At 36.2% G+C, this 19,403-nt stretch overlaps 2 protein-coding genes and 1 pseudogene across 2 annotated transcripts; 2 read left to right on the top strand and 1 right to left on the bottom strand.

Moving 5' to 3' along the window:
- The first annotated feature begins 867 nt into the window (after window positions 1–867).
- LOC145068692 (phospholipase D delta-like) lies at window positions 868–4,811 on the top strand. Its single transcript, XM_079015696.1, has 10 exons — window positions 868–2,153; window positions 2,220–2,336; window positions 2,446–2,640; window positions 2,712–2,993; window positions 3,084–3,152; window positions 3,237–3,384; window positions 3,521–3,669; window positions 3,807–3,974; window positions 4,073–4,273; window positions 4,377–4,811. The coding sequence occupies exons 1-10, from the start codon at window positions 1,230–1,232 to the stop codon at window positions 4,668–4,670; spliced, it is 2,547 nt and encodes an 848-aa protein (XP_078871822.1). The 5' UTR covers window positions 868–1,229; the 3' UTR covers window positions 4,671–4,811.
- A 936-nt stretch (window positions 4,812–5,747) lies between these two features.
- On the bottom strand, window positions 5,748–6,526 carry LOC145071205 (plastocyanin pseudogene; annotated as a pseudogene).
- Window positions 6,527–8,475: 1,949 nt separating this feature from the next.
- Window positions 8,476–9,141, top strand: LOC145066816 (uncharacterized). Its single transcript, XM_079014081.1, has one exon. It carries the CDS (start codon window positions 8,476–8,478, stop codon window positions 9,139–9,141), a length of 666 nt encoding a protein of 221 aa, XP_078870207.1.
- The last annotated feature ends 10,262 nt before the right edge of the window (window positions 9,142–19,403 follow it).

The raw sequence follows: 19,403 nt of genomic DNA, 5'->3' as shown, positions 1-19,403 counted from the left end.
CAAATTTTGAATTTTTTTAAAATCATCCCGCCAAGGACCGCCGATGACCCCCAAGGACCGTGGAGGACCAAGTTTGACCAATATTGATCAATTTCCGCCAAACACCTCTAATCGTAATCAGTTGCACACCGTCTGGCGCCTAGACCGATATTTACAACACTGATATATATATATATATATATATATATATATATATATATATATATATATATATATATATATATATATATATCAACATTGATGATAATGTGTGTGTGTGTGTGTGTGAGAGAGAGAGAGAGAGAGAGAGAGAGAGAGAGAGAGAGAGAGAGAGAGAGAGAGAGAGAGAGAGAGAAGGTGGGCCCTTTTTATATTTAATAATTATAAAATGTTTAAAAAAATATATACTAAGGGTATAATAGTCTTTTCAGTTTTTCAAGAAACCAAAAACGCAACAAAACTAACTAAAAGAACCACATAGTCAAAAAAATCGAGATTCAGACTAAACCTCAAAAAAATATATATACAACATAAATCATTTTTATAGTTTTGTCTAAAATAAATTTATTTTGTTTTTTTATTAAAAGAAAGAAAATAAGAAAATGATAAAGGAAAGGTAGATAAGTATTTTATCTTTATAAGTATTTAATAGGAAAATCTAAGAGAGATATTGGGTTGGACCCAAAAATTAAAAGCCACAAGGACCAAACTAATACCAATTGTAAACTTGGATTAAAATTATAATATTCGACAAATCACAAACAGGATCACATCTAAAACTGAGTCAAAATTTGAAGTTATTTCCTTTAACAAGATTAGTTTAATAAATATCTTTGTTTTTATAAAGAAACACATAGCAATAGCACTTGGTGTCATGTTTCTTGATATGCAAAAGTACAAAATGTAGTACAGAAAGAGAGCCCATGGAACATGCCTTTATTCACTCCTTTCTGGAACCTCCACGTGTTTTACGGTTACGATTTTGGTTGCCAACCCCAACCACCTCATCAGTCACCATTCTCGTTCTCTTGCCCCCACCGATTGCGGCCATCTTGATTTTTACTCACAGCACACCGCCGTTCGCCGGAGATTCAGACGGCACTACCACCACCACCACCACCATATCTCCGGTGATCAGTCGCTTCCCTAAATCAAAACAAACAAAATGTTAGTGCTGTCATTTTAATCAATTTTGATACAAACCGTCGATTTTGTTATTCGGGAAACAATATCACTAGTGTGGTGCACCCATGATTTCTAGTTGTGGTACTTCAGATTCAGATTCGGTTGTTTATCTTCATGGCGACCTCGATTTAACGATTGCCGAAGCTCGATGTTTGCCAAATATGGATTTGTTATCGGACCGTATGCACCGCTGCTTCACGATCTTCGACTTGTGTAAATCGCCTTCATGGAAGAAGAGAAGCAAATCTCAACACCGTCGTAAGATCATTACCAGTGATCCTTACGTGACCGTAAGTATTGGGGGAGCTACCATCGCACGAACGCGCGTGATATCAAATTCCCAAAACCCTGTCTGGAACGAGCATTCTATCACGCCGCTAGCGCATCCGGTGTCGCAACTTGAGTTTCAGGTGAAAGACAATGATCTTTTCGGAGCGGATTTGATCGGAATCGTCGTCATCTCCGCCGAGAGCGTAATGTCGGGAGAGTTAATCGACGATTGGTTCCCGATTATTGGTCCTAGTGGTAAACCGGCAAAACCTAACACCGCAATAAGATTACAGATCAAATTCACCTCTTGTGATGATCGGAACGAGGAAAAATCAATTGCCACCGATGAGTTATTCGGCCTGAAGGATAGTTATTTTCCGGTAAGACACGGAGGGAATGTGACGCTGTATCAGGACGCGCACCTCCATGAGGGGCAGTTACCGGAGATCGAATTGGACGGAGATAACAAAATTTTCAAGCAGAGAGGGTGTTGGGAAGACATATGTCATGCTATCCTGGAAGCTCATCATATGGTGTACATCGTTGGGTGGTCAATTTACGACAAGGTGAAACTGGTTAGAGAACCTAGCAAACCATTGCCAAGTGGTTGGGATTTAACTCTTGGGGAATTGCTGAAATACAAATCACAAGAAGGTGTTAGGGTTTTGTTACTGATTTGGGATGATAAGACTTCACACAACAATCTCTTCATCAAAACGGTATGAATTTCATCTAAAATCCTTCGTCTAACATCGGTTTTTACTTCATCTTCATTGATTATTTAGGAGGGAGTTATGCAAACTCACGATGAAGAAACACGCAAGTTTTTCAAACACTCCTCTGTCCACTGTGTGTTATCACCTCGATATGCAAGCAATAAGCTTAGCATTGTCAAACAACAGGCATGCTTCATACCTCAATGTTCATACTATTTCTCCTTTATCTAGACTTCTAAATGCTAGCATTCCCAAACTCTAAAGATTTCTGAAAGTTCCAAAATGATATACACAGGTGGTAGGGACGCTTTACACTCATCATCAAAAATGTGTTATAGTAGACACACAAGCCCATGGAAATTACAGAAAGATCTCTGCTTTTATTGGTGGTTTGGACCTCTGTGATGGACGCTATGATACACCAGAACACCGTTTATTTCGTGATCTTGACACTGTGTTTGAAAATGACTACCATAATCCAACACTTCCTGTAAGTTTATAGATTATTTTATCTAAATTCATACATGTTACCTTATTTAATGGACAGATTTTCCACAATAGCCAGGTATAAAAGGTCCAAGAGAACCCTGGCATGATTTACATTGCAAAATCGATGGTCCTGCTGCATATGATGTGCTCAAAAACTTTGAACAAAGATGGAGAAAAGCCACAAAATGGTCTGAATTTGGACAAAAATTCAAAAAAATAAATCATTGGCATGATGATGCATTGATTAAAATAGAACGTATTTCATGGATACTCAGTCCTTCATCATCTCTTCCAAATGATGATCCTTCTTTGTGGGTTTCTAAAGAAGAAGACCCCGAAAACTGGCATGTTCAGGTTTATTTCTAATAAACTTTTTTTTTTAATTCTTTTCTACAACCCATTTATTTATTTGGTAATATGGTTGAATTCTTTTACTATTGACAGGTTTTTAGGTCTATTGATTCTGGTTCTTTGAAAGGATTTCCAAAAAATGCCCAAGTAGCTGAATCTCAGGTGTGTGTATTAAAGAAGTTATTTTTATAAGATAAAGTTATTGAATCTTTTTTTAAATCCACACTTTATTTTATTTTATGGCAGAATCTAGTATGTGCAAAGAATCTTGTGATTGATAGGAGCATTCAGAAAGCATATATCCAAGCCATAAGATCTGCTAAGAACTTCATTTATATTGAGAATCAGTATTTTCTTGGATCATCATATGCATGGCATTCCCATAAAGATGCAGGTTTTAACACTTTACTTTCACAAAAAAATCAATACAAAGAATTTAAGAAATAATATCATCACATTATTGCCTTATTTGAACTTTCTTTCTTCCTTTTTATTTCCATAAAAAAACTTTAACATTTTTTTGTAAACAGGTGCTGATCATTTAATCCCTGTGGAACTCGCATTAAAAATTGCTAGTAAAATAAGGGCAAATGAGAGATTTTCAGTTTATATTGTCATTCCAATGTGGCCTGAGGGTATTCCTTCTTCTGCATCTTGTCAAGGAATTCTATATTGGCAAGTAAGTGTCTTTCCACTTTATTTAAATCCCAAATTTTATATATTTTTCCCATTGTAGCATGTCATTTTTGTAGAAAAAATAAAATCAAATAATACACATAACCCTTCTTTAAAGCTTTTGAAAATGCCAAATTATAGGCACAAACTATGCAAATGATGTATGATGTAATAGCTCGAGAGCTAAAGAATTCAAACCTTGAAAATTCACATCCACAAGACTACTTAAATTTTTACTGTCTTGGAAACCGTGAACAATGTGAAGAACAAGTCTCAAGTTCAAGCAGCCGATCTTCTAATGGCGTTTCGGTAATTTCATATTTCTTATACTACCTACTAATATCTTTACTTTATTGTTAAGAAGTTTTAATTTGTTTATATATATATATATATATATGTTTTTCTAGGTTTCGGCTTCTCAAAAGAAAGGAAGGTTCATGATCTATGTACATGCTAAAGGAATGATAGTAGATGATGAGTATGTTGTACTGGGGTCCGCAAATATTAATCAACGGTCTATGGCGGGTACAAGAGATACCGAGATAGCTATGGGCGCGTATCAACCGCATCACACGTGGGCCCACAAGAAAACGCATCCCCGTGGTCAGGTTAGTCATTGTTCAGTACACAGTACACAATACACAGTATAAGGAAATAAACTAGTTATGCTGGCCGTATAAAAGGTATAATTTTTATTTTTATTTTTTTCAGGTATATGGATACCGAATGTCGCTATGGGCAGAACACATGGGAAAACTAGAAAATTACTATAAAGAGGCAGAAAGCTTATCTTGTGTGAAAAACATAAACATGCTTGCGGAAAATAATTGGGAAAATTTTACAGCGGATGAGTTCAGCCCCTTACAAGGCCATCTTCTTAAGTACCCGATAAAAGTTGATAGTGATGGAAAAGTAACTTCTTTACCGGGACATGAACAATTTCCTGATGTTGGTGGTAAGGTTCTTGGCTATCCATCCACCCTTCCAAATGCTTTAACTACATAACATTTACATTCGAATTTTTTGTACACGTAGGAATTGAGGTAAATATGCTCTTGTAGATTGCGTGTTGTACCCCGTTTTTTCTTTTACACGTTTTAGCGAATCAAAAAATGGTGAGAAATAAAAGTTTATATGGTTTTGTAATGTTGTTTTTTGTCTGTCTTAGTTAAGTTTTTGTTAGAAAATTTGTGTTTTTTTACCAACTTTTGCCACCTCCTATATCTTTGCTTTTTCCAGTAATTCATAAATATTATGAATCTTCTTTTTCTAAGGCTAAAATGGTTATTTAGTACGGTTTATTAGTTTAGAAAAATTAAAATAAAAAGACTTAATTAATACAACACTTAATAACTACATACATTTTACTTGGGGAAATTAAGTAATCTAAAGTGGAAAAAAAATAACCAAAAAAATTTGTTTTTACCAAAATAAACCATTTGGTCTGGATTGGTAATTCTGGACCACGAAAAAAACATTTTTTCTAATAAAAAAATACATTTCAGACTAATATTTTTGAATTTCAGACCAGCATTTCGGATTCCGAATTGAAATTTTGGATTTCATAAAGAAAAAAGAAAATTCCAATACAAGTCTGAAATTCAATGAACTTTTTTGGAATTTTATTTAAATCTGACAAAAAGTTAAACATAATAAATGTGAACCATATATGATATTAGTGCATAAAATTAGATATTTTATGAAACGGTGACATTAAACACTTCGAATATAACTTTTTTGGAATTTTATTTAAATCTAACAAAAAGTTAAACATAATAAATGTGAACCATATATGATATTAGTGCATAAAATCAGACATTTTATGAAACGGGACATTAAACACTTCGAAATATATATTTCTGATATAAGTAACGTTATTTCTTTAAAAAAAATTGGAAAAAAACAGAAAAAATAACTTTGAAATTTGAAAATCAAATCCGAAATAAGGGTAAATGTTCATTTAAATATCTCGAAAAAGACTTTTTAGATATAAATAAAGATGTCTTTGAAAAAGTCATTTATAATTGTTAGGTTACTTAATTTCCATTTTCCTTAATTTGCATTAGACATGTGTGAAAGAAATTGCATATCAATTGATCATATGTAATGTATTAATGTAACTAACAAAAATTCACACAAATGGTATATAATTTTTTAGGCTACTGAGCAAATTAAGTCTCTTAAACCTCTTCTATCAAAACAAATTCAAGTGTACTTAAATAAAAAAAAAAAAAAAAGGAATTAATTAGTTGACTGTGATCTTGCCAACCATACCAGCACCTTGATGGGGTGCACAGTAGTAACTGTAGGTTCCTTTCTCAGTCAACGTTACTGTGTACGTGTCACCTGGTCCATTCAACAAGTCCTCTTCACTCATCGATATCTTGGAAGCATCAACACCCGCCGGAATCTCGTCTTCATCAAACACCACGTTATGTGGGAAACCTTTGTTGTTCTTGAAAACGATCTTCTCACCGGAGGCGACGGTGATACTTGACGGAACAAAACTCAGGCCACCGTCTTCTTCCCCAAGCAAGATTTCAGCAGCAAGGGCGTTGCTTGCTAGTAAGGCGCTGGCGGCAAAGGCCACAGTTGCTATGCCGGCGGCTTCTTTCAGTGAGGCTTTGATGGAAAACTTGGGGGTGGCGGAGACTAGGTTGACGGTGACTTTTGAAGTGGTGGCTGATCCTGCGGATTTAAGGCCGGTGAATGAAGGGATGGCGACAGCGGAAGAGGATATAGTGGCCATTTTTGTTTTGTTGGAGGAAGAAGATAAAAAAGTGGGGAGGAGTCTTGGTTATAGATTTATAATGTGTGGTTCGAAAGCCTTAAAGGCAAAGTTTGGTAGTATTAGATAACGTGATACGAGCAGAGAGAGATGACATTTTATATGGATTGATGGTGGCTGACATGGAATGTTATCCACTCACATTGGTGACTCAAATGATATAAAATAAGTTTTTGACTTATAATTAAATTGAAAATAGCAGAAAAATCTTGAAGGATTTTTTTAAGATTTTGCTATAAAACAGATATTTTACCGTTAAAGTCGGTTTTTGCATAGTTGTTGGTTGACTTGAAGTTATGGGAATAATAAGGTGGTCTTTGTTTTTCTGAAATCAAAATGTATGCAGTCTGCGGACAGCATTTGCAAGCCTCTGCAGCAGAAGAGGTGGACCAAACGTCTGCAGTCTGCAACAAGAAGACTGTTTTTTAACGTCTGCAGACTGCTGAAATAAACTGAATTTTAAATAAAATTATTTTACAAACTTAAAATGATTTTTCAATACCAAAATTTTAATAATAATAGTCTTATAACATTGAAAATAAAATTCATGCAACTAAATTAGTCATACAATAAAAAAAATTGTTTTACAATAACAATTTCATTTAAAACAATTCAATCTATATTGTGCATCAACTGATCAATAATTTTATCTCGTAACTGAGTCATATATTCACGGTCTGCTGCAATACCATACGTTGGAATCCCGTCTTCATCATCATCAATGGCCAAATTGTTATTTCGAAACGGGACATTGGGTTCATCGTATCGTGCGAAATATTCATCACTCAGTCCTTCTCTCCTTATATAATTATGAAGCACGAAACATGTCATGACAATGTTTCTTTGTGTCACAAACGGGAATAATGTCATCCTCTTCAAACATCTCATGAGTTTTCCATTTTACTTTTAATCAAATAAATAAAACTTATGACTCGTTTTGATGCTTTCTATCATATACATATACACAATCAACAATCATATACATATACACAATCATATACATATACACAATCAACAATCATATACACATACACAATCAACAAAAGAATATGTTATCTTTTGCTTGGCAGTTATATATATTGGCTTCCAATCAAAGAAAATTATAGATCCAATTTGTTTATAGATCCAATTTGTTTACAGGTAAGATTTTCAATTTGCTGGGAATTTGTTTACAAGTAGTATTTTCAATTTTAGCAAGAATATATGATAAATTATACACCTCCAAGATTTTTGGGGAAACAAGGATGTGAATCAAACAAGAAATGGAACTGAAATTGAAATCGACAGAGAGAGGAGGTGATGACAAACATGTTTGCTCGCTGATCGCTCGCTTTTCGCTTGCTGCAATCGAAGGTTGTTGTTCGCTGAAATTGAAATCGTCTGGACGCCTGCGGTCGGAGAGGAGGGCGGCGACAGGTGGTGCTGATCGGAGGTGACGGTCGACGAAGGTTGCTGGAGTGAAGATGGAGTTGTCGAAGGATCTCTCTACGAAGATGGTAGATTTGGACGAATGGAGGCGGAAACAAAAAGAAACGTGTTTTTTTAGGTCAAAGGCATTCGCAGACTTTAGAAAAAGTTGTCCCATATCTGTGTGGTGAAGTCCTCGCACAGACGTTTTTATGTCTGCGCACTTCAGAAAAACAAACGCGCTGCAAACCGTTATGTCTGCGCGTGATCTGCGCCTCGCAGACAGAATAGGGCACACAGATCTGCAGAGAAAAAACAAACGCCCTTTAAGGCTACCCGGAGTGGAGGGAGATCCATGCATGAGTTGCTTATGTGGAGCCTCTCTCCACGCGTGAACACCGCCCCTGGCTTCAGTGGGTTGGTGGTGGTGTGGCTCCCAAGACGGACGAATACGAGTGATTTAATTGGCCGCCTTTAATTTCGACCGTTGGGCATTAAATAAAAAAAATTCTTTAATTTCATTTCTCTCTATATATATATACATCCACTTTTACACAAAATTTTCAAAACAAACATACAAATTCTCTCAAATCAAACACACAAAATCAACAAAAAATGGTTAGCGATTCTGATGACGATTTGGTGTTGCAGACATTATTGTCTGCGGCACAAGATGTGATTCGTGAGAGAGGGAAAACTTCACACCGCAAGAAGAAACATAAAAAACATATCAATCAAGATCGCGAGGCAGCACATCAACTTTTGGTATATGATTATTTTGTCCCTGATAGTCTTTATGACCTATTGAAATTCGAAGAACGTTTTCGTATTAGTAGAAATTTATTTTTGTGTATAGCTACAGATTTGGAACGTAATTATGAGTTTTTTCAATTACAATGGGATGCTAGAGGTAAATGTGGTTTTACCACAATACAAAAATGTACGACCGCTCTTAGACAATTGGGATATGGTATAACCGCAGACGTATCGGATGAGTATCTGAAAATGTTTGAGAGGACGGGTCGAGATTGTACATATCTTTTCTGTGAGTATGTTATAGAGCTTTACCGTGACATATACTTGCGATATCCGACTAAAAGTGATGTCGAACAGTTATATGCCGCACATCAAGCTAAACATGGTTTTCTAGGGATACTTGGTAGTATTGATTGTACACATTGGGAGTGGACAAATTATTCCAATGCGTGGCGTGGTCAATTTACGCGAGGAGATCATGGGGTCCCAACTGTTATACTAGAGATGGTTGTTTCAAACGACTAATGATTTTGGCATGCATTCTTTGGTATGGCGGGGTCAAACAATGACCTGAATGTGCTTCAAGCATCTCCTTTATTTAATGATATTTTGCAGGGTAAAGCACGAGATATGTCATATGTTGTGAATGGAAATGAATACAAGTATGGAATTACCTAGGTGATGGGATATATCCAGAGTATGCTACATTTGTTAGGTCTTATTCATTTCCAGCCGATGAGAAAACGAAAATTGTTCAAGTTAGCACAAGAATCTGCACAGAAGGACGTCGAACGAGCGTTTGGAGTCCTAAAACAAAGGTGACACATAATCAACCATCCGACACAAACATGGGATAGGGAAAAACTAACGACGGTGTTGACTGCTTGTGTGCTTTTACATAACATGATAATAGAAGAAGAGCACAGAGCCATTTGTTCATATATCGGGAACGATGTACTTAACCCACCTGCAGTAATACAAGTTGGCAGCTCGACATACTTCTCTAGGGTTTTGGAAATATAAAATCATGAAACACATCACAATCTACATCACGATTTGACCGAGCACATATGGGGGAGACAACTCCAAGGTGGAAATAACGATGGAGACGAAGAGGATGAGGGCGATGATTACAAGGAGAATGCAGACAGTGACGACGAGGCGGATGAGGATGACGAGGACGATGACGACGAGTAGTATTTGTCTATGGTTTTTATGTTTTACTTTTTTATTTGTTTTTTAATTAAGTAGTGTAATATTTGATTTGTTAGGTTTTATGCGTATTTTAGTAATTTAGGTTTTAAATTTCTATGTTTTTAATTAATGAAATGTGTTTTCAAAAAATTTATTTATGTTATAAATTATGTTTTTTATTTAATATAATGTTACAAAAAATAAAAAAAATTATGTATTTTATAAATTATGTTATTTATTTAATATAATGTTAAAAAAATAAAAAAGTGAATGTTGTTAGTGGTGACCATTTTCTATGTGGAGTGAGTCGGTGGTGAAGGTGACGTGACACCACTTTTCCGGTGAATTGGTGGTGACCATGTGACACCACTTTTCCGATGGATTGGTGGTGACCACTTCCCATAGCCTAATGGGGATTTTCGGTTGTACACATCGTCTAAAATAAAAAACAATGCCGTGAATCTTACATAGGATCATTTTCCGTTTGCAACATCAAGTTTACAAGATCCCACAAAAGATGACATACAAAGGTAATTGTTCATTTATAAAACTTTTTTTCATATATCAATATATCATGGTTAAATAGCTCAAAAATATAACTAATCATATAGTAGTTAATGACATTGTTAAATAGCTTTAAAAAGTAATAAGAATAAATATTGGGCTAATTACTAATCTAGCCAAATTAAAGAAATAATTAACCATTTTTAGCCAAAAATTAAGAATTATCCCAAAATAGTCCACGAAACCGTAGATATTTAGAATCGTCTACTGTTTTGCTAATTCGTCTACTGTTTCGTGTTTAGTGTTTTTTTTTTTCATTTTAAGATATATGTTGGAATAGTGTCTAAGGCTGCAACTATATTAGGAAAGTATTTGACCCGGTTGTGCATGGTCCTTTTGGGTTGCCTTCACCTTAGCAACTTGACAGGATGATTTATTATGAGAGAAGAAATATTATTAATATATTATGAGAATAACATAAGGAATAATAATATTATTATTTGATTAATATAAGTCATAAATTAATTAGGAATTAATTTGATGACTTAAAGAGATTAATTAAATAAAGGGGTATAAAATGTCAATTGTATGATAGTTGGACTTTGGGCTATAAATCCCTTAAGGATAATAGTGGACGATTTCTAGGGCTTAGGATAAGCTTAGAATTCGTCCAAGGGCTTATGTATTAGGGCATTGGATTGCTTAGGGCCTAAGTTATCCAATTAGGGTTTAAGGGTGAAACCCTAGGAGCCTTACAAGTATAAATAGACCCCAAGGGTTAAGGAAATCGGCACCTGTGCTTGGTAAAGAAACCCTGGCCGAATTTCTCTTCCCTCCTCTCTCTCAAATCATCCTCCTTGCTAGTTGGTGTTTGTAAGCCATTAGAGGAGTGACATTTGTGACTCTAAAGCTCCAAGAACAAGAAGATCAAACAAGTGATTCAAGGTAAGCTTTTAACTCTGATTTTGTATTGTTCTTATACTCTATTAGCCATTAGAAGTCTTGGATTCAATGCATGCTTAATTAGAGAAACCTAGATCCAAGCATTAGGGTTTGCATGTGCACATAGGAATGTTCATATGACCAAAACCCATCAGTGGTATCAGAGACTAGATTGGTCTCTATTAAATTGATGCATTGATTGCTTGTTTGTTGCTTAAAAAATCGTTTTTTTGTCCTCTGCCTGATGAACTCGGCGAGTCCCATGGTGGTACTCGGCGAGTCCATCTGGGTACTCGGCGAGTTCGAGCGTCAGAAAAAGTAAACTTCGGGATTTCTTGCTGTTTATCTTTGAGATACTTGCCTTAATCATATTAGATCAATATAAATCCGATTTTATGATATATATATATATATATATATATATATATATATATATATATATGAGTATATTTTTGACCTAATTGAAGATATTTATCAATTAATAAAATATTTATTTCCTTATGTGATAATTGATTAATTATTTTAATTTAATTGGTAAATTGTTTTGCAAGAAATCATTAAATAAATCAAATATGGATAATTATGTGATTAATTGTTAATTTAGATTATTTGTTATTTGATCCCCCATGTTTTAAAAGGTTTAAAATTTGCCCTCAAGTTTTGAAATTTATGTTTTGTAATTAAAGGTTTAATTTACACAATTTAAATTTCAAACCCTAGAATTTTTACAAGTTTAAAATTCAACCATATACTAATATAATATTACAAGATATATATATATATATATATATATATATATATATATATATATATAAAATTAAAATGCTAGTCTTACCGTTAGTATGCCTCATTCATAAAGCCGGTCTATAAGGTGGGTATAAGGTTGCTGCCTATAAAATGACGCTTAATGGGTATACACTCACACCCACCGCTTGCTTGATCGGTGGAGGGTCGTTAGCCGAACGGGTAGGATAGGGCAACCTCATCCTCTCATTAAAAGTATAATATGAAATACAAAGTAACTACATGTTTTTAAAAAAATTTCCCAATCCTAGTTACTTTAGGAAAAGTGAATTGATGCAATCCCATGAAATTACACTTTGCACCTTGCGAAGAAGTTAGTGGAGCGTGTGTGGTTTACCGGCACACTAATTGGTTCTAAGCGAAGGTGGCAAAGGGTGATTCATTGTTTATCATAGTTCGATGGAGCGTGTGTGGTTTACCGGCACATCGAATAGGTGATCGTTACAATGAAGGCACCATGTGAATTTGCATGGTAATTCACACCCGCTTTGTGATCCTCGGTATCCTAGTCACAAACGAGAGGGGCATATCGAGATTTAAACATGCCATTGAAAAGTTTCAATGAATCTCATCCAAACCTAGGAATTCTCAATGCATTTAGAACTTAAAGTTATGTTTTCGTGATGGAGAATTAGTGAATCGTCATTCACTTACCTTCAAATTGTTTGCATGTTAGATTACGGTATCCCTTTTCTAATATGTAAATATTGTTGTTGGATCCTAACCCTAATTTTTCTTATTGTGTGATAATTAGGGATTCAAATTCTAATCTATCTTTGTCCTTTCTATTTGTAGATGCCGAACGCGAACAACGCTGCTGCTAGTTCATTCATATTGATGAGCCTTTGTCAAAAGGTGAATTTCGATGGGACAAACTTTAGCGAATGGATAAGATACATTCGCACAATTGCTCGCTACGAGGATAAGGAGTATGTCCTCGATGAGAAGCTCGAGAAAATCAACCCAGAAATCGCTACTCCGGCTGAAATGACCGCTTTTGAAACTCATGAACGTGATGCTACGAAGGTACATTGCATCATGATAGCCACCATGAATTCCGAATTCCAAAAGTCCTATGAGGACATGTATCCGTACGAAATGCACCAAGACTTGTTGGAGAGATACCACCAAAACGCAAGGCAAGAGCGTTATGAGATTTTCACTAACATGATTTCCGCCAAAATGGGTCATGGAGAATCTCTTACCGTGCACCTGCAAAAGATGCAAAGGTATGTCGATCGTCTTCGCAAGTTGAATGTTGACTTTGGGGAAGACTTGGCAATCGACATGGTGCTTCACTCTTTGCCTCCGTGTTACAATCAATTTAGGATGACCTACCACATGAACAAAGAAGAGGTCACCCTAAGCAAGCTCCAAGGTCTCCTTAGGGTTGCTGAAAGCAACCTAAAGGACAAGTCTGTTGCACCCACTCCCAATCCACCCGCTGCTCCTGTTTTGGCCATTGGGCAAGGAAGAGGCAAGAAGAGGAAGGCTCCGTCTAAGAGCCACCGCAAGGGAAAGTCTCGAGATGGTTCCCCCTCTAGTGGGACCAAAGTTGATCCTGTTAAACCCTGTCCTAACCCTAAGGAGGCAGAGTGCCATCATTGCCATAAAATAGGGCATTGGAAGAGAAGCTGCCCAAACTACCTGCAAGCCATAAGGGAAGGAAAGATCAAGCCATCTTTCGCAGGTATTTATACAATTAAATTTAACGATTCATCTCATGCTATTTCTTGGGTCCTTGATACCGGTTGTGGTTACCATATTTGTTCTGAATTGCAGGGACTAAGAAGAAATAGGGATGTGGAGCATGGAAGAATAAATCTAATCATGGGGAACAAAAGATCGTCGCCTGTGACCAAGATTGGAGTGTATTCTTTAGTGCTTAGGAATGGTTTGTCTTTAGGTTTGAACAATTGTTGCTATTCGCCAGAAATGGCTAGAAACATCATTTCATTTCATGGTTTGTTTAGACAAGGTTTTAGATTTTCTTTTAATAATGAGAATGGTTTTATTCTTGCTTATCTAAATGGTGTCTTATATTTTGAAGCTATACCATGTAATGGAATTTATGAAACTTTTATGATTGTAGATAACTTAGGAAATGATGTTTTATGCATGGATTCTTCCAATGGTATGGATAGAGCATCCTTTTGGCATTGTCGTCTTGGACATGTCAACAAGAAGCGCATAGCCCAACTCCAAAAGGATGGAGTGTTGGAGTCATTCGACCTTAGGGAAGATGAAACATGCGAGTCTTGTTTGCTTGGAAAGATGACTAAGTCACCCTTCACAAGTACGTGTGAAAGGGGTGAGGGTCTATTGGACCTAATACATACCGATGTATGTGGACCGTTTAGATCAACCGTGAAGGATGGGAACCGCTTCTATGTGACTTTTACCGATGACTATAGCAGATATGGGTATATCTACTTAATCAAGCAAAAGTCAGAAACTTTTGAAAAGTTCAAAGAGTTCAAGAATGAAGTGGAGAATCAATTGGGCAGGAAAATCAAGATGCTTCGATCCGATCGAGGAGGAGAGTACCTAAGTCTTGAATTCCACGACTATCTCAAGGAGTGTAGAATAGTTTCACAATTGACGCCACCTAGGACACCGCAGTTAAATGGTGTGGCAGAAAGGCGTAATCGAACCTTGTTGGACATGGTTCGCTCTATGATGAGTCGTGCTTCACTACCTATCTCTTTTTGGGGGTATGCCTTAGAGACTGCCGCCCATATCCTTAACCGAGTCCCTACTAAGAAGGTTGCCAAAACACCTCACGAGATGTGGACAGGGAAAGCTCCCTCGTTGGCACATATCAAGGTTTGGGGTTGCGAGGCTTTCGTAAGACGAGATACTCATGACAAGCTCGAACCTCGTAGTGAGCGATGTATTTTCATCGGCTACCCGCATAAATCCTTTGAATATCTCTTCTATAGACCGAAGGACAATGTTGTATTTGTTGCTAGGAGAGGAGTTTTCCGAGAGCGAGAACTCATAAGCCAAGGAGACAGTGGGAGGAAAATCGAGCTTGAAGAGATTCAAGAGTCGATAGATGAAGGAACCTCTACCGCTGGCACTCAACCCGAGGAGGAAACTCCGGTTGAACCGATTGACGAGTCCTTACCTCTTAGACGTTCCGAAAGAGTTAGAGTTCAACCCCAGTTTTATGGTTTTCATATTACTACCGAAGGGGATACGTATATTAGTGATGGTACACTAATAAATCTAGATAAACCTAATAGCTATAAGGAAGCCATGGCAGGCCCGGAGTCCGTGAAATGGAAAGAGGCAATGGACAGCGAGATCCAGTCCATGTATGACAACCAAGTTTGGAATTTGGTTAATAATGTGCCCGGACGTAAGACAGTTGGGTGCAAATGGATCTTCAAGAAGAAGACCGACGTGGATGGAAAAGTACACACATATAAGGCGCGATTGGTTGCGAAGGGCTTTACTCAAACTCCCGGAGTTGACTATGATGAGACCTTCTCACCAGTTGCGAAGATAAAGTCTATTAGAGTGATGCTAGCCATTGCCGCATTTCATGATTATGAGATTTGGCAAATGGATGTCAAGACTGCTTTCCTTAATGGGAAGTTGGCTGAGGGTGTTTACATGGCTCGCCCAGAGGGATTTGTGGATCCGAAGCATCCGAATAGAGTGTGTAAGGTTGAGAAGTCCAATTATGGACTTAAGCAAGCGTCTCGCAGATGGAATCTTTGCTTCGATGAGAAAGTCAAAGAGTTTGGATTTGTACGAAGCGAAGATGAATCGTGTGTATATGTCAAAGCCAGTGGGAGTATAGTAAGCTTCCTCATTTTGTATGTCGATGACATTCTGCTCATAGGAAATGACGTCCCGACTCTGCAGGAGGTTAAGTCCTGGCTCGGGAAGTGCTTTGCTATGAAGGACCTCGGAGAGGCTTCCTATATTTTGGGAATAAGGATAGTGAGAGAACGAAGTAAGAGACTAATAGGACTTAGTCAGAACACTTACTTAGATAAGGTACTAAAATGTTTTAGTATGGAAAACTCGAAGAAGGGAGAATTATCGATACAAAGTAATGCCAAATAGAGTAAGACTCAAAGTCCGAGTACCGAAGCTGAAATAGCAGAAATGAGCCGAGTACCATACGCTTCCGCAGTTGGCTCAATCATGTATGCTATGACTTGTACTCGCCCTGATGTAGCCTTTGCTTTGAGCATGGTTAGCAGATATCAAGGGAATCCTGGCAGAGCCCATTGGATTGCGGTCAAGAATATCCTTAAGTACCTTCGGAGGACGAATGAATGGTTCTTAGTCCTCGGAGGGAGTGATGACTTGAAGGTGCGAGGGTATAGTGACGCCAGCTTTCAGACCGACAGGGACAACTACTGTTCACAGTCGGGCTGGGTCTTTACCCTGAATGGAGGAGCAGTGACTTGGAAAAATTCCAAGCAGGAAACCATAGCTGATTCAACGTGCGAATCAGAGTACATTGCAGTGAGCGAAGCGTCGAAGGAGGCAATATGGTTAAAGAACTTCATTGGTGATCTTGGAGTTGTACCTGCCATAAAGGAGCTCATGGAGATTTTCTGTGATAATGAAGGAGCGGTTGCCTTGACCAAGGAACCGAGAGATCATGGTAGATCTCGACATATCGACAGAAAATATCATTTTATTAGACATCGTGTAGAAGAAGGACAACTCATAGTGAAGAGGATATCATCAGAAGATAACCCAACAAATCCGCTTACGAAGGGACTGAGTAGGGTTAAGCACTTGCAGCATGCTAGGAGTATTGGGCTGAAGGATGATATTAGTATAGATTAGATAGTAGTAAAAACGTGTAATAGATAAATGTAATTAACATTTGATGATTAAATAACAGAGTATTATTCATGAGTAATGTTACTGTCTTATGTTAATTGTTTAACTATTGTTTCAATTTTGCATGTTTTGACTTCCAGAATAATTGAGTTTATTAAGAATAATCGAATTATTCAAACTATCCACAATCGTTCATATGTTGGAAGTAGGTATGAATGAAGATTGTCATGAATTGGTATGTACATTGTCTAAATGGTATTAGAAATAGCAAAAGGTTGCTGCAACGTTCATGAGTGCTTATGAACTAGTTTTGAGCATTGGAACAAACCCGCGCTTGCTGGAATCACCTTATGGAATGTGATAAAAAAGGGTGATCGCAAGACAATAATATCATATGGTCTTAAAACCTAGATATATGGTTTGTTATTTGTTGATTGGTTATACCTTGATAATGCAAAACTGCATCAGTAACTTCATGTTATAAAACACATTGTTGTGTATAGTTGATTAATGAATAAGTAAATGCATATAAGTCGAAGTTTATCTGTTACTTTTATCCTAAGAGGGTAAAAGCGATATCTCTGCAACTATATCAGGCAAGTATTTGACCCGGTTGTGCATGGTCCTTTTAGGTTGCCTTCACCTTAGCAACTTGACAGGATGATTTATTATGAGAGAAGAAATATTATTAATATATTATGAGAATAATATAAGGAATAATAATATTATTATTTGATTAATATAAGTCATAAATTAATTAGGAATTAATTTGGTGACTTAAAGAGATCAATTAAATAAAGGGGTATAAACTGTCAATTGTATGATAGTTGGACTTTGGGCTATAAATCCCTTAAGGATAATAGTGGACGATTTCTAGGGTTTAGGATATGCTTAGAATTCGTCCAAGGGCTTATCTATTAGGGTATTGGATTGCTTAGGGCCTAAGTTATCCAACTAGGGTTTAAGGGTGAAACCCTAGGAGCCTTACAAGTATAAATAGACCCCAAGGGTTAAGGAAATCGGCACCTGTGCTTGGTAAAGAAACCCTGGCCGAATTTCTCTTCCCTCCTCTCTCTCAAATCATCCTCCTTGCTAGTTGGTGTTTGTAAGCCATTAGATGAGTGACATTTGTGACTCTAAAGCTCCAAGAACAAGAAGATCAAACAAGTGATTCAAGGTAAGCTTCTAACTCTGATTTTGTATTGTTCTTATACTCTATTAGCCATTAGAAGTCTTGAATTCAATGCATGTTTAATTAGAGAAATCTAGATCCAAGCATTAGGGTTTGCATGTGCACATAAGAATGTTCATATGGCCAAAACTCATCAATATAAACCGTAGGTTTTTTTTAAAACCTATAGTTTTCTCTCAATAAAATACGGTTTCCCAAACCGTAGTCTATGATTTTGAGTTAAATCTACGTTTTTTTTTTCAATGAAAACTACGGTTTTGGGTTAAAAAGCTATGGTTTTTTTTATATATTTTTTTTTTTACCTTTTGTTTAGTAGAGAATATTTTTTGAGAATTATTTTGATTAAAAATATTGTTTGTAAAATGTAGAGTAGTTTTTTGACAATTATTTTGTTAAAAATGATTTTTTTGTAAAATATAAAATAGATTTTTAACAATTATTTTGATAAAATAATTTTTTTCTAAAATGTAAATTACTTTTTCGAATTTGTTGACTATTTTTTTTGGTAAATAAGACTTTTTTGGGTAAATTTGACTACTTCTTGCTAAAATTTACTACTTTTTTTGCTAAATTTAATTATTTTTTTGTTAAATTTGACTATTATATCTTCCATTGTCTACTATTTTCTCTCAGTGGAGCACCCGAAGAATAACGAGGTGTGTCCATTTTTAATCAAAAATTTACCGTATTGTTGATTAGGAGTAGTTTCTGTATATGGGGATAAACTTTTTTTAAAAAAAAAAAACCGAAAAAAACCCGTACCTACAGTTTTAATCTCTTTTTTTCGGTTCTTTTAAAAAAAAAGGTATCCTCATACACAAAAACTACTCCTAATCAACAATACAGTAAAATTTTGATTAAAAATGGACGTACCCCGTTGTTTTTCGGGTGCTCAATTGAGAGAAAATAGTAGACAATATATGTGCATTGTGGACTTGTACACCGTAGGTTTCGTAAGATTTTGATTCTTTTAAAAAAAAAGTTATCTCCATACACAAAAACTATTCCTAATCAACAATACGGTAAAATTTTGATTACGAATGGACGTATCTTGTTGTCCTTCGGGTGCTCCATTGAGAGAAAATAGTAGACAATAGAAGAAAAAATAAGGAAAAAGTAACCTAAACTGAAAAATAAGACATTATATACTATGGGCCAATGGGCCACAAAACAGTAGACGAGCCACAAAAGAGTAGTCCATTGCGACGAAAGAGTAGTTTTTGAAGGTTGATCGTAGTCAACCTTAACCTATCTACTATTTCATGGGCTAGTTTTGGCTAATGTATTTTTTTGTCTAATTTTGGATAGGTAATTAGTGTGTTTGGCTAAATTAGTA

This window comes from Lactuca serriola, chromosome 8 (genome assembly GCF_051521515.1).
Source record: "Lactuca serriola cultivar US96UC23 chromosome 8, Lser_US96UC23_V15, whole genome shotgun sequence".
NCBI lineage: Eukaryota > Viridiplantae > Streptophyta > Magnoliopsida > Asterales > Asteraceae > Lactuca > Lactuca serriola.
This window is presented reverse-complemented; position numbering and strand designations above follow the sequence as displayed.

Coding starts and splice junctions, on each gene's coding strand:
- LOC145068692 (XM_079015696.1), top strand. CDS start 1,230: ATGATTTCTAGTTGTGGTACTTCAGATTCAGATTCGGTTGTTTATCTT. Junction 2,641..2,711: donor ACCATAATCCAACACTTCCT/GTAAGTTTATAG, acceptor TTTCCACAATAG/CCAGGTATAAAAGGTCCAAG. Junction 3,153..3,236: donor CCCAAGTAGCTGAATCTCAG/GTGTGTGTATTA, acceptor ATTTTATGGCAG/AATCTAGTATGTGCAAAGAA.
- LOC145066816 (XM_079014081.1), top strand. CDS start 8,476: ATGGTTAGCGATTCTGATGACGATTTGGTGTTGCAGACATTATTGTCT.